Below are 14,781 nucleotides of genomic sequence, written 5' to 3' on the forward strand. Positions count from 1 at the left end.
GAAAAAGTCGCACGTTTTTATGAAAAAGTCGCATGTTCTATTAAAAAGTCTCATAAGATAAGCATGGCCCTCACTGGAGTGAAATTGCGACTTTTTTAATAATCCCAATAGTAAATCTGTCTAGAGATTCATTTACATAAGAAAACACGCCCACTTTCAGAAAACTGGCGAGCATAGTGCAGAGCAGAAAAAAGTCGCAAAATTGTGCGCAGTTTTAGCGTTTGGGACTTTTTTAGGGACTTTTTCACTCCATTATTCTGACCTGAGCTAATGATAAATCTGGCCCTTAGTCTTTTCTCAGAATAGACCATCAGTACCAGATCCATGGGGGCCCAACATCCTACACCCCCACCGATCAACTCCAGCGCCGAAAGCAAACAACTCTGTCTACGCTGTAGTGTACTGAGCTCGTCACTGCAGCCCCGCTCTCACTGAAGCCTCCTTACAGATTGTTTGCACCGCGTATTTTGTTTGTGGATTTCTGCATCGAAAACAACCTCCTATTGTTGTCAATGGAGATCCACAGCCTTTCTCGGCATGGTCTCGAAATCCAGGCAGACATAGCTAGAATCCATGTATGGTAAGGTCAGGCAGCACTGCGCGTTAGTCGGCGGGTGCTCGGTCTTGCGGATGTAATCCCGAAGTCTGCACAACGAAGAAAAACCAGCACTCCAATTTTCTTTGCTCAAAACGATTTATTGGTCACTCATGTGACGCGCGTTTCGACACTCACAGGTGTCTTTTTCAAACAGAAAGTGAGAGCAGCAGTATGCTAGAATCCATGGCAGGTGTCAACTTGCAGATTAGTGGACTCGCTGCATTCAAAATGCAAAACCATAGCAGAAAGGCGAGCGTCAGCCTCCAGTTCCTGCTGCAGATTCCACATTTTTCTCTTAGGCCTCATGCACACGACCGTACAGATTGAAATGAATGGTTCTGCATACAGTCTGCAAAAAAACGCGGAATGGACACGGAAAGAAAATACCTTCGTGTGCATGAGCCCTTAGGCTCATGCATGAGCCCTGTGCGCCCCGTGACCGTGCTGTGGCCCGCAAAGTGCAGGCCGCAATGCACGAACACCGTCCGTGGGGCAGCCGCAGCGGATCGCGGACCCATTCACTTTAATGGGTCCGTGATCTGGCCGTTCCGCAAAAAGATAGGACATGTTCTATCTTTTTGCGGAACGGAAGTACAGGACGAAACACCACGGAAGCACTCTGTAGTGCTTCCGTAGGGTTCCGTTCCGCATCTCCAGATTTTCGGACCCATGGAAGTGAATGGGTCCGCATCCGTGATGCAGAATGCACACGAAACGGTGCCTGTGTATTGCGGATCCTCAAATGCGGTCCACAATACGGCAACGGGACACCTACAGTCATATGCAGGAGGCATAATACTGTTAAAAGTTGTCCTGATTGGACAGCACATTTAAAGAGGACCTGCCGCCGCCTGACATGTCCGTTTTAGTAACTACTTGCATCTCCTATGTAATAATTTTGTAGCATCTATTCTTATGACTCTATGGTGTGCCATTCCATTATTATTCCTTCTAGAAGTTATGAATTCATTACTAACTGTTTGCAATGAAGATCCAGATGGGCGTTTTCAGTTGGGGGGGGTGTCCCCAGCTTACCCGGCACAGCCTGACACTGACAGCACTGATTGGATAGTGTCAGACTGTGCATCTTCTAACAGGACGATTAATGGAATGACACAACACAGAGTGATAGGAATAAATGCTCCAGAATCGTTATTACATGTGGAATGCAAGTACATGCTAAAACAGACACGTCAGGAGCGGGGACAGGTCCTCTTTAGGCCTCTTTCACACTACGGTTTTTTTTTTTCCGTTTTGCGGGCCGTTTTTTGCGTTCCGTATACGGAACTATTTATTTCAATGGTTCCGCAAAAAAAATGTATGCATTCCGTTTCCGTATTTCCGTTCCGTTGAAAGATAGAACATTAATCAGACCTCTGCTCGGACCCAAAATGTTATTTAGAAACCAGCTCAGGCCCCCCCAATCAGACCTCAGATCTGATCCCTAAAGTTAATCAGATCTCTGATCAGACCCCAAATGTTAATTAGATCTCGGATCAGAATCGCAATGTTAGGGCTTATGCCCATGGCCGTTGCCCTGTCGTGGCCGTATTGCGGCCCGCATATGGCGGGTCCGCAATAAACGGGGCACCGGCCGTGTACATTCCGCATCACGGATGAGGACCCCTTCACTTGAATGGGTCCGCAAATCCAGAGATGTGGTGCGGAACGGAACCACGGAATAGAAACACTACAGAGTGCTTTCGTGGGGTTCCATTCTGCAAAAAAGTAGTGCGTCCGCAGCACGGGCACTGAGAGCTTATGCTCGTGGGCATGAGCCCTTAATTAGATCTCAGCTCAGACCCCCAATGTTAATTAAAAAACAGCTCAGATCAGACCAACAGTGTTAATTAAACTTCAGGGCAGACCCCCAATCAGTCCTCAGATGAGAACCCCAAATAAATAGGACAAAAATAATAATAATCAACTCACTCCTGACGTCCAGCGTCCTTCCTGTCGCTCTGTGACTCGACGTCGCACAGCGTGAGGTTACAGAGCACACCTACGTCCTCACGCTGAGCGCAGGTCACAGAGCAGCGTGTGCTGCCGGCAGGAGAAGACCAGGGAGCGCTGTATTCACCGCCCCCCAGTCCTGCTGTACTAACAAGTGCTTCTGTAATGGAAGCCATCATTAATATTCGCCCTATATGACGCACTGACATTTTCCCCCCACTCTTGGGGGAGGGGGTGGGGGGCCGAGTGCATCTTATAGGGTGAAAAATATGGTACATGCACTGAAAAAAGTATTCCGATCCAGGTGCTGTGTTGAAAACTGCAGAATATTTTTCATGGGACAACCACTTTAAAGGTAAATGGAGGAAATTAAAAAATCACTTTACATTGCATACATTTGTAAAAACGGAGCTCAGTCACCCACTGGAATAAGTAAAGCAGGGGCCATAGTTCTACAATGGCACTCCCTGGCAATGACGCTCAACTTTTGGCGGGAAAACTGTTACGTCAGCAGTTTATCAGTAGACAACCAGAAGAGGGCGCCATAAGGCCTCCCTGCAATGAACTGCGCATGTGCGACGCGTCAGCCCCTGGGCGCAGCAGTCACCGCCGCAGTCATTCATTCAGTAATCTATGTCCGACCGGAAGTATTTTTTTAAAACAAGAATGGAGTCGTCCATTGCTGTTTCTGGCGTGTCGTAACACGTCGCCACACGGAGATACCATTCCGCTGAACCCTTGCAGCAGCTGCCTTAGATATTAGGGCTGACACTGACTCTTTATAAACGAGCAGGAATGACGAAGCCGGGAGATAACATAATTACCTATCTACCTATAAAACTCATTTGAGTTGCCATTTTCCAAAATGGCGACCAAGGAGCTGTCACATCGTAAAGTAATACACAGCATCCCGTGCTTCGCCCTCAACCAAAATGGCGCTTGCTTACTTCCGGACTTTGATTCTGCTCACGCTAAGCGCCGTTCTGCCAGCCTCTCGGCCCCCCTTGTGTGGTACGGTACTTCCGGTTCCGGCCCCATTGTTGCAAAGCGATGGCGGCGCGGGCTGGTTTCCAATCGGTGACTCCGGGGGGATCCGGGCCAGCAGTGGCCGCTTTGGGCCCTGGAACACCAGGCCCGGCTGTAAGGATGGGCCCCGCCCCGGGGCAAGGCATGTACCGATCTCCTATGCCCGGAGCAGCTTACCCGGTAAGAGAGAGGGCAGATGTGGCGGCTGCCGGCGCTCCTGTGCTCTGCAGGAGCCTCCCTGGCCTTTAGATGTGGGTGATGGAGGCGAGGACCAGTCCTCTAGCGAGGATGGGGGAGGGGTGCCTGGTACAGCAGACCATCAATCCCATGTATCACACTCACACCAGTGGTAGACATGGCCAGCAAGTGGTCCTACATGGAGAGCCCCCCTGGTCCAGGAGACCCTGCACTTGTCACCATGGCCGCTCTGGATGACACATTCCCAGGAACTTTCCACTGGGCTCTTCCCATTGATGCCCGCTATTGCCCCCTGACGTGGTGATCAGCTCCTCCAACTTATAGTGTCATGGGGGGTCCTGGCAGCTGGAGCCCCCGTCACATTATGATCTGACCCTCAGGTTTCCACCTTGGATCTCCCCGGATCCGTCTGACAAATGCATTGAAATGCCGGATCCGTCTCTCGCAGTGTCATCCGGAAAAACGGATCCGGTATTTATTTTCTCACAGATTTAAAGGTCTGCGCATGCACCGACCGGATTAACGGATGCAACAATTTTACATTTCAATGGAAATTAATGCCGGATCCGGCAAGTGTTCAGGATTTTTGGCCGGAGAAAAAACTGCCGCATGCTGCAGTATTTTCTCCGGCCAAAAGCGTAAGAGGGACTGAACTGATGCCTCCTGAACAGACTGCTCTCCATTCAGAATGCATTAGGATAGAACTGATCAGTTCTTATCCAGTATTGAGCCCCTAGGACAGAACTCAATGCCGGAAAAGGATAACGCTAGTGTGAAAGTACCCATACAACGACCCCTCTACTTGTATGGGGGATGTGAACATGGACATAGTATTTATTTGACAGCTGATATTCACAGTCCATTATAAACTGGATGTGTGGATAACCCCATAGGCTGTCACGTGGATAAGGTCTTGTGTGTGTGGCAGGAGATCCGCGCTGGAAGCAGGGTTGAAGGGGTTAACTCACCTGGGGCATTGCTGGCGTTTCACTAGCCTATGTCGTCAGTGTCGGCTAGGTTCGGGTCCTACTGCTATCCAGAGAACAGGGCTCCCGACTTGAAGGAGAGCACACTGCGTAACCCCTGTCCATCACTTTGGGAGGTCCGAAAATAGCCAAGTGAGCGCCACTGTGACAGGTGGGAAGTGGGACCCCTCAATGTACCAGATGGGGATACCCCCATTAAGTATTATGCGTGTAAGAATGCAGGGTGAAGCTGGCCGCACACGTAAGTCTGTCAAACCCATCAATCACTTCAGTAAACGGCATTTATCGTGTAGAGCAGGGATGCTCAACCTGTAGGCTGTCCAGGCATGCTGAGAGTTGTAGTTTTGAAACAGCCGCAGGTTGAGCATCCCTGGTGTAGAGAAAGGTAATACAAGACACTTACTAATGTAGGCTGATTGTGCCTATTGCCTCCTTTGGAGTCAGTTTTCCATCACATTATATACTTCTGGTTTCCATGGTTACGACCACCCTTCAATACAGCAGAGGTGGTCGTGCTTGCACATATAGGAAAAAGCACCAGCCTGTGTGCGCTCCCACGGTCCTGGCCACCAGAGAGGTGCTTTTTCCTATAGTGTGCAAGCACGGCCACCGATGCTGGATTGCAGGGTGGTCGTAACCATGGAAACAAGTAGTGTATAATGTGATGGGAAAATGAATCCAGCCAGCAAAGGAGGCAATATGGACAATCACAATACATTAGTAAAGGCCTTGGAATAACGTTCTGTACATGATAAATGACACTTGCTGAAGTCAGACAATGGAGATAAGAAGTCTCAGCCATGTTGGATTTGAACAGAGGGGTCTGGCCATGGCGTACTTGCTTCCTTCCATTAATATAAGTGTGCCCTGGCTTATGGTGGCACCTGGCATGGTACCCGGCCGATCTCCTCTATAAGGCGGTGACTGGCGCCATTTATCTGTATAGCGCTTGTCCTGCTGTCAGCATGGCCGTCTCCTGGCCCTCGGGCTCTCCAGCTGATGTAGAGCTGAAATACCCAGTGTGTTCCCAGCCGCCGGCTGAGAGTTGTAGTTTTGCAGCAGCTGGAGGGACTGTGTTGTGCCCCGGTGTCATACCCCATGGCAGGGCACAGTGCTGCCCGTGTATTATGGGGCACCTTTAGAGAAACTAATCTCTGTTTTTATGGGCTGTGCCCCATGTCTATAAACCATCAGCCTGTACAAGTGCTATACATCCATGTGCGCTGTTTATTCAGTAGAGCGTCAGTTCTGGGGGTGCCTTCACACACAAATTTCTGCAACTGATAATTGTGTCCAGCAGAAATCCATGTGCTCATCGCCAAAACAGCCCCATTCACGTAAATGGAACCGATTTTCAGTCACGGACATTTTCTTCTACAAAATGTGCCGCCTGTGAAGGCTCCATGACAGGTCTGTGTGGTTTCACTCTATCAGGTCCTCGGCGGTCCTCATAGCAGACCCCCATTTACTATATAACATGGCCTACACTCCTGGCCCCCACATACACATGCATGCTCGGCCTGCATGTTCTGTCCATGTGGAGAGGAGAGTAAGCTCTTTAAAAAGGAAAATCCAACATGCCCGGCTCTTCTTTACCCTGACATCAGGTGTCGGCTAGAGGCAGGACACCCGGATACACATCAGATGGACGCCAGATCCAGCCGACATTATGTTTCTAGGGCTAGCCTTGTTCACAAGTTCATCCGTGAAGATGTCCATGTTTGGTCCGTTTTTTGCCCTGTGTGTCATCCATATTCCACGGACACTGCTAGGCTGAAAACTAATTTCCAGAGCATCTCCTATCTGTGGTCCAGAACATGGTTGCCGTCCATGTTGCGTCTTTGGTTTTCACAGACCCATAGACTATAATCGTGGAACAAAATAGGGCATGCTTCAGACCTGTCACCACGGTCCGTGGAAAACCACTGCTATGTGAATACACATTAAAGGGGTTTCCCAGGCTTTTAATATTGACCTATCCTTAGACTAGGTCATCAATATCAGATCGGTGGGGGTCCGGGACCTGGCAGCCCTGTTGATCAGCTGTATGAAGAGAAGGCCGTGCGCCCGTGCCACCTCCTGTCTCTCTTCTTGCTTGCCATTGACATAGCAGCAGCGAGCAGGAAGAGAGACGGTTGACGGCACACGCATACAGCGTGCACCTCCCTTTTATACAGCTGATCGGCAGGGGTGCCAGGTCTCAGACCCCTCCGCCGATCGGATATTGATGATCTATCCTGAGAATAGGTCATCAATATTAAAAGCCCAGAGAACTCCTTTAAAGTCGGGGGACACATGCGCTGTCTATGAGGACCACGAGGTGTGGGAGGGGGCTCACAGTGAGGAAAGTATACCATTCTTCAGCTTGCTCACGGATGCTGACCGAAAAATGTCACCAGCTCTCAGTCAGTATAGAATACTACAATCATCGCTTCTTTTCCTTTTCAACCCTACTGCAAGAGTTGTCTTGAGGTCGAGATATAAGTAGATGTTCCTGGGAATTGGGAATCACTTGTTGGGTTGGTCAATCTGTAACGGTGTCGGGGCCCTGATAGGATCACTGGAGCGTCCAGGGTAACTGATGCCAGAGGAAGCAGTAGTCCGGGACAGACGGAAGTCGGCTGCCGCATGAGGATACCCGGGGTTATCCAACTAGGGAAACGCATAGATCTGCATGTGAGCTGTAGACACACAATCATTGGCAGACCCTAAGGCCTCTTTCACACGAGCGAGTATTCCGCGCTGGTGCAATGCGTGATGCGAACGCATTGCGCCAGCACTGAATCCGGACCCATTCATTTCAGTGGGTCTGTGCACATGAGCGTTGTTTTTCACGCATCCCTTGTGCGTTTGCGTAAAAAACGCAGCATGTTCTATATTCAGCGTTTTTCACGCAACGCTGGCCCCATACAAGTGAATGGGGCTGCGTGAAAATCGCATCCGCAAGCAAGTGCGGATGCGATGCGTTTTTCACGGATGGTTGCTAAGAGAAGTTTTATGTAAACCTTCAGTTTTTTATCCCGCTCGTGAAAAACCGCATCAATGCGCATTTCACCCGCGCGATAAAAACTGAACGCAATCGCAGACAAAACAGAATGAGCTTGCTTGCGAAATCGCGCATTTTTAAATGAACGCATCTTGACCTAATCCGTATCACTCGTCTGCAAGGGGCCTAAGTGTGGTCTCAGATACAATCTTCCTAATACATTTTAGGGCCTTTAGGCTTATTTCCCACGGACGTGTTCAGAGTGGTTAACGTACTCCGTGTCATGGTCGTATTTACCGGACCGGACACGGCCCTTCTGACCTGAACTCCCAGCATCATATTGACTTATCATGCTGTGTGTTCCTGTCTGACTGGTGCAGAAACCATGATGATGCTTTGAGTTTGGTCAGAGCCCTCACACAGAGCGTGTTTCCTGGACTGAATACACTGATGTCATATTAGTCTTAAAGGGTTCTCCCATGAATAATGTAAAAAATGACTTTCTAACAAAGCTAGAACCAGCCCGCCACCTCATGCTCCCTGTCCCACACAACGTGGTTGAATTACTGTGGAGGTTGAGCTATATACTGGGTGATGGACGCATGGATTATCCGTATTTGGCTTTTTAAAGGGGTTATCCACTAAATTTATTTTTAACAGACCTCAGAGTGGTCACCACTGCTGGATTCCAGCTGCTTTGCTCCATGTCCACCTCCGCAGGTCCTGCATCAACATTCTGCTGACGGGTGTCGCGTGACTACTGCAGCCAATTACTGGCCACAGCAGTGACCTGTCACCCGTGCGGCATGTCACTGGGTCACATCCTGTCACTGTTGCCATCAGTAATTGGCTGCAGCAGCCATGATTCCCAGGACCTGCGAAGGTGGCCATAGAGCGATGCAGCGGGGACCAGGTAAGTATGAACCCCACCACGAGTCGGGCCACACTATGTGTGGCATAACCCCTTTAAACTATTTTGACCTTCACAACTGTTTTCTTTTTCCCAATCTGAAATTATAAGTAAAGCCACGTGATTGGAAGTTTCTAGTCCAGAATATTTGCAGTCTGCAGCTCCTGCTCAGGTCCATGTGTCTCCATGGTCCATGTAGTCTGATTCTGCAGTCCTAGTTCCTTCCATCTGTCCAGCCAGTAAAGTAGAACAGTTGTCTGTCACAGATTTGTATCCGGTCCATGCTAACACTCTTCTCATTTCAAACAGCGGCCTGGGATGCTTCCAGGCAGTCGGATGACCCCTCAAGGACCAGCCATGGGTCCTCCAGGTTATGGAGGGAGTCCAGCTGCCCGTCCAGGGATGGCTCAGTCAGGCATGGACCAATCCCGCAAACGGCCCGGACCTCAACAGATTCAGCAAGTGCAGCAACAACAAGCGGCTCAGAATAGGAATCACAGGTAAGGCTCCTCTGAGGCAGGAGGCACCTGATCACCCCAGCCTCCCTGACGTAGCCCAGCGGGTTATCTTCTTGGCACTGAAATGTAGCTTTCCTAAGGGCCATGTGGGTCTCTACCACCTTAGTGAGCCGTCACTTGTGTAGTAAGGAATCTGTGGTTCACTATTATAATTGTGTTCATTTTCTTTACAAGTGGGAGAAATTCAGGTTTGGACTCCCACTTCTGTCCACACTGGTGCCATCAGCAAGAGGTAGGCACCTAAAGGTGGCCGAAAAGACTTGTGATGGCACCCAGTAAGTCGGTGCAGGGCACCCTGACATCAACACAAGGAAAATACAGTAGGTGATGATGCCCAGTCTGCTTAGAAGGGGGAATTCACATATGGCAGTTTATTGTTTTTATATTTTCTGCAGAAGTTTCCTCGACTGGAAATCAGTTCCTTTATAGTGAGTGGGTTTCTCACTGCAGTAAGAAGGTCGATTTCTGCAAGCCCTGTTCAGATGAACACGATAGGCGCAGAATTTTTTGCAACAAATCTGGCGTATGTGAATTCGCCCTTACATGGCCTCCTCAGTGTGCATTCATTTACCATTATCTAATGCAGATTTTTTTCTTTCTCATATCTTCCTTCTCCTTGTCAGTTCTACATTAGTAAAGCCGATCTCCTCTACTACTTGTTTGACCTTCACAGGATTGGTTTTCTGTTCTGCAAACTATTCTGAACCTTTAACCTCTTAATGACCACTGAGATGCCTTTTTGTGGTCCGCTCTCTGAAGACAGCCAGGCTGCTGTTTAACGGCCTGGATTGCAGAAGTGCCGGTGCCGGACATTTAGATACTGTGGTCAATAGTAACTGCGGCATCTTAGTGGTTTCTGAGGGAGGGGGCTCCCTTTGTCAGTCAACAACACCGCGAATGAGATCGCTGGATGCCAATGACTGCACATGGCAGCCTGAGGTCCAATGATGGGCCCCAGGTCTGTCCCATGTATATGCCCTGTTGGATTGTGCCAGAGGCACGGCCTAATAGTTTGCCTGCCAGTGTCCTTCTAATAGCATGATACACTGTACTACATAAATAGTATAGTGTATTATTTGAGGATTGCAAAGTCCTCTTGTGGGACTAATACCGGTAAATGGTTTAGAAAAATTGTTTTCTTAAAAAAAAAAAAAACTCCAAGTTAAAAACTATAACAATGAAACTACAAGTAATCTTGTAAAAATGAAGCCCTCACACAGCTCCATAGTTTATTTTTTTTTAACGGGGTTTATTGTCCAAAATAGTAAAAAAAAAAAAAAATATATATACATATATATATACATACACACACACACAGGGAGTGCAGAATTATTAGGCAAGTTGTATTTTTGAGGATTAATTTTATTATTGAACAACAACCATGTTCTCAATGAACCCAAAAAACTCATTAATATCAAAGCTGAATATTTTTGGAAGTAGTTTTTAGTTTGTTTTTAGTTTTAGCTATTTTAGGGGGATATCTGTGTGTGCAGGTGACTATTACTGTGCATAATTATTAGGCAACTTAACAAAAAACAAATATATACCCATTTCAATTATTTATTTTTACCAGTGAAACCAATATAACATCTCAACATTCACAAATATACATTTCTGACATTCAAAAACAAAACAAAAACAAATCAGTGACCAATATAGCCACCTTTCTTTGCAAGGACACTCAAAAGCCTGCCATCCATGGATTCTGTCAGTGTTTTGATCTGTTCACCATCAACATTGCGTGCAGCAGCAACCACAGCCTCCCAGACACTGTTCAGAGAGGTGTACTGTTTTCCCTCCTTGTAAATCTCACATTTGATGATGGACCACAGGTTCTCAATGGGGTTCAGATCAGGTGAACAAGGAGGCCATGTCATTAGATTTTCTTCTTTTATACCCTTTCTTGCCAGCCACGCTGTGGAGTACTTGGACGCGTGTGATGAAAATCATGTTTTTCTTGAAGGATGCAGACTTCTTCCTGTATCACTGCTTGAAGAAGGTGTCTTCCAGAAACTGGCAGTAGGACTGGGAGTTGAGCTTGACTCCATCCTCAACCCGAAAAGGCCCCACAAGCTCATCTTTGATGATACCAGCCCAAACCAGTACTCCACCTCCACCTTGCTGGTGTCTGAGTCGGACTGGAGCTCTCTGCCCTTTACCAATCCAGCCACGGGCCCATCCATCTGGCCCATCAAGATTCACTCTCATTTCGTCAGTCCATAAAACCTTAGAAAAATCAGTCTTGAGATATTTCTTGGCCCAGTCTTGACGTTTCAGCTTGTGTGTCTTGTTCAGTGGTGGTCGTCTTTCAGCCTTTCTTACCTTGGCCATGTCTCTGAGTATTGCACACCTCGTGCTTTTGGGCACTCCAGTGATGTTGCAGCTCTGAAATATGGCCAAACTGGTGGCAAGTGGCATCTTGGCAGCTGCACGCTTGACTTTTCTCAGTTCATGGGCAGTTATTTTGCGCCTTGGTTTTTCCACACGCTTCTTGCGACCCTGTTGACTATTTTGAATGAAACGCTTGATTGTTCGATGATCACGCTTCAGAAGCTTTGCAATTTTAAGAGTGCTGCATCCCTCTGCAAGATATCTCACTATTTTTGACTTTTCTGAGCCTGTCAAGTCCTTCTTTTGACCCATTTTGCCAAAGGAAAGGAAGTTGCCTAATAATTATGCACACCTAATAGGGTGTTGATGTCATTAGACCACACCACTTCTCATTACAGAGATGCACATCACCTAATATGCTTAATTGGTAGTAGGCTTTCGAGCCTATACAGCTTGGAGTAAGACAACATGCATAAAGAGGATGATGTGGTCAAAATACTCATTTGCCTAATAATTCTGCACGCAGTGTGCGTATATGTATGTATATATATATATATATATATATATTATATGAAAAATGGCGGCACTGGCTGCAGAGAAGAGATGCTAGTGCACTTCCCAAGGGGAATAGACTGATGTCCCCAATAAAAAGGACCAGAAAAAAGAGCGGCACTCCAATGGATAAAAGCAAGGGAACCCTTTATTCACCCAAGTGGTGCAACGTTTCGCCTCTGGTCACGAGCCTTCCTCAAGCTTGAGGAAGGCTCGTGACATATATCTGTCAGTGGCCGTATTGCTGTTTTTTTTTTTTTTGTTGTTTTTTTTCCCCATTCCTCCCAAGAAAGAGTTAATAAAATTTAGAGGACCTGTCATTATTTTTTTATTTGGAACCCAATACCTTTTATTCAGGGAGAAGGCAGTCCTCAGCTCTCCTCAGTGGGCATTGCCTTCCTCCTCAATTGATGTGGACCACTTCTTAGCGATGCAGAAGACTTGCTCTTCTTGCAAGATCTGACCCTGTAAGGAAATCCACCTGGAGCCATCGCCACTATGACCGGAGGTAAAGACGCTCCGGAGTAACTTGTTTACACTGGCTGAACTTGTAACATTAGGTAAATCTTGCAAAAACAGCATTTCTTCTGCAGTGTCACAGTGAGGGAGACGATGGCGCATACCGAGGAGAGCTGAGGTCTCCTCCTCCCTGTACCTTTACTGCGGATTTACATATTGGGCTCCAAAAAGTAACAGGGGCCGTAGCAGAGGAACAGGGACCAATTGAAGAAAAAAATCCGGAGACCAACCGGAAAACAAATGGTCTTTTTTAATCAATGACTGTGTACCTCAAAATGGTACCATTAACCACCTCCGGACCGCCTAACGCAGGATCGCGTTCCGGAGGTGGCAGCCCTGCGCACAGTCACGCATATACGCGTCATCTCGCGAGACGCGAGACTTCCTGTGAACGCGCGCACACAGGCGCGCGCGCGCTCACAGGAACGGAAGGTAAGAGAGTTGATCTCCAGCCTGCCAGCGGCGATCGTTCGCTGGCAGGCTGGAGATGTGTTTTTTTTAACCCCTAACAGGTATATTAGACGCTGTTTTGATAACAGCGTCTAATATACCTGCTACCTGGTCCTCTGGTGGTCCCCTTTGTTTGGATCGACCACCAGAGGACACAGGTAGCTCAGTAAAGTAGCACCAAGCACCACTACACTACACTACACCCCCCCCCCCCCCCCCGTCACTTATTAACCCCTTATTAGCCCCTGATCACCCCTGATCACCCCCCTGTCATTGATCAACCCCCTGTAAAGCTCCATTCAGACGTCCGCATGATTTTTACGGATCCACTGATAGATAGATCGGATCCGCAAAACGCATCCGGACGTCTGAATGAAGCCTTACAGGGGCGTGATCAATGACTGTGGTGATCACCCCATATAGACTCCCTGATCACCCCCCTGTCATTGATTACCCCACTGTCATTGATTACCCCCCTGTAAAGCTCCATTCAGACGCCCGCATGATTTTTACGGATCCACTGATAGATGGATCGGATCCGCAAAACGCATCCGGACGTCTGAATGAAGCCTTACAGGGGCATGATCAATGACTGTGGTGATCACCCCATATAGACTCCCTGATCACCCCCCTGTAAAGCTCCATTCAGATGTCCGCATGATTTTTACGGATGCACTGATACATGGATCGGATCCGCAAAACGCATCCGGTCGTCTGAATGAAGCCTTACAGGGGCATGATCAATGACTGTGGTGATCACCCCCCTGTCATTGATTACCCCCCTGTCATTGATTACCCCCCTGTAAAGCTCCATTCAGACGTCCGCATGATTTTTACGGATGCACTGATACATGGATCGGATCCGCAAAACGCATCCGGACGTCTGAATGAAGCCTTACAGGGGCGTGATCAATGACTGTGGTGATCACCCCATATAGACTCCCTGATCACCCCCCTGTCATTGATTACCCCCCTGTAAAGCTCCATTCAGACGTCCGCATGATTTTTACGGATGCACTGATAGATGGATCTGATCCGCAAAACGCATCCGGACGTCTGAATGAAGCCTTACAGGGGCGTGATCAATGACTGTGGTGATCACCCCATATAGACTCCCTGATCACCCCCCTGTCATTGATTACCCCCCTGTAAAGCTCCATTCAGACGTCCGCAGGATTTTTACGGATGCACTGATAGATGGATCGGATCCGCAAAACGCATCCGGACGTCTGAATGAAGCCTTACAGGGGCATGATCAATGACTGTGGTGATCACCCCATATAGACTCCCTGATCACCCCCCTGTCATTGATTACCCCCCTGTCATTGATTACCCCCCTGTAAAGCTCCATTCAGATGTCCGCATGATTTTTACGGATGCACTGATAGATGGATCGGATCCGCAAAACGCATCCGGACGTCTGAATGAAGCCTTACAGGGGCATGATCAATGACTGTGGTTATCACCCCATATAGACTCCCTGATCACCACCCCTGTCATTGATCACCCCCCTGTCATTGATCACCCCCCTGTCATTGATCACCCCCCTGTCATTGATCACCCCCCTGTCATTGATCACCCCTCTGTAAGGCTCCATTCAGATATTTTTTTGGCCCAAGTTAGCGGAATTTATTTATTTTTTTCTTACAAAGTCTCATATTCCACTAACTTGTGTCAAAAAATAAAATCTCACATGAACTCACCATACCCCTCATGGAATCCAAATGCGTAAAATTTTTTAGACATTTATATTC

The 14,781-nt window shown here is 48.0% G+C and overlaps 1 protein-coding gene across 1 annotated transcript in view; it reads left to right on the top strand.

Annotated features, from left to right (window-relative positions):
- Window positions 1-3,551: 3,551 nt before the first annotated feature.
- Window positions 3,552-14,781, top strand: part of SMARCD1 (SWI/SNF related, matrix associated, actin dependent regulator of chromatin, subfamily d, member 1) — a 39,809-nt gene continuing 28,579 nt past the window's right edge. The window contains exons 1-2 of the mRNA XM_040426002.1: window positions 3,552-3,757; window positions 8,967-9,157. Coding sequence (XP_040281936.1) covers window positions 3,602-3,757; window positions 8,967-9,157 — 347 coding nt within the window. The 5' untranslated portion in view covers window positions 3,552-3,601. The remainder of the gene's footprint in view (window positions 3,758-8,966; window positions 9,158-14,781) is intronic.

The sequence above is a fragment of the Bufo bufo genome, chromosome 3 (assembly GCF_905171765.1).
Source record: "Bufo bufo chromosome 3, aBufBuf1.1, whole genome shotgun sequence".
In the NCBI taxonomy this organism is placed as follows: domain Eukaryota; kingdom Metazoa; phylum Chordata; class Amphibia; order Anura; family Bufonidae; genus Bufo; species Bufo bufo.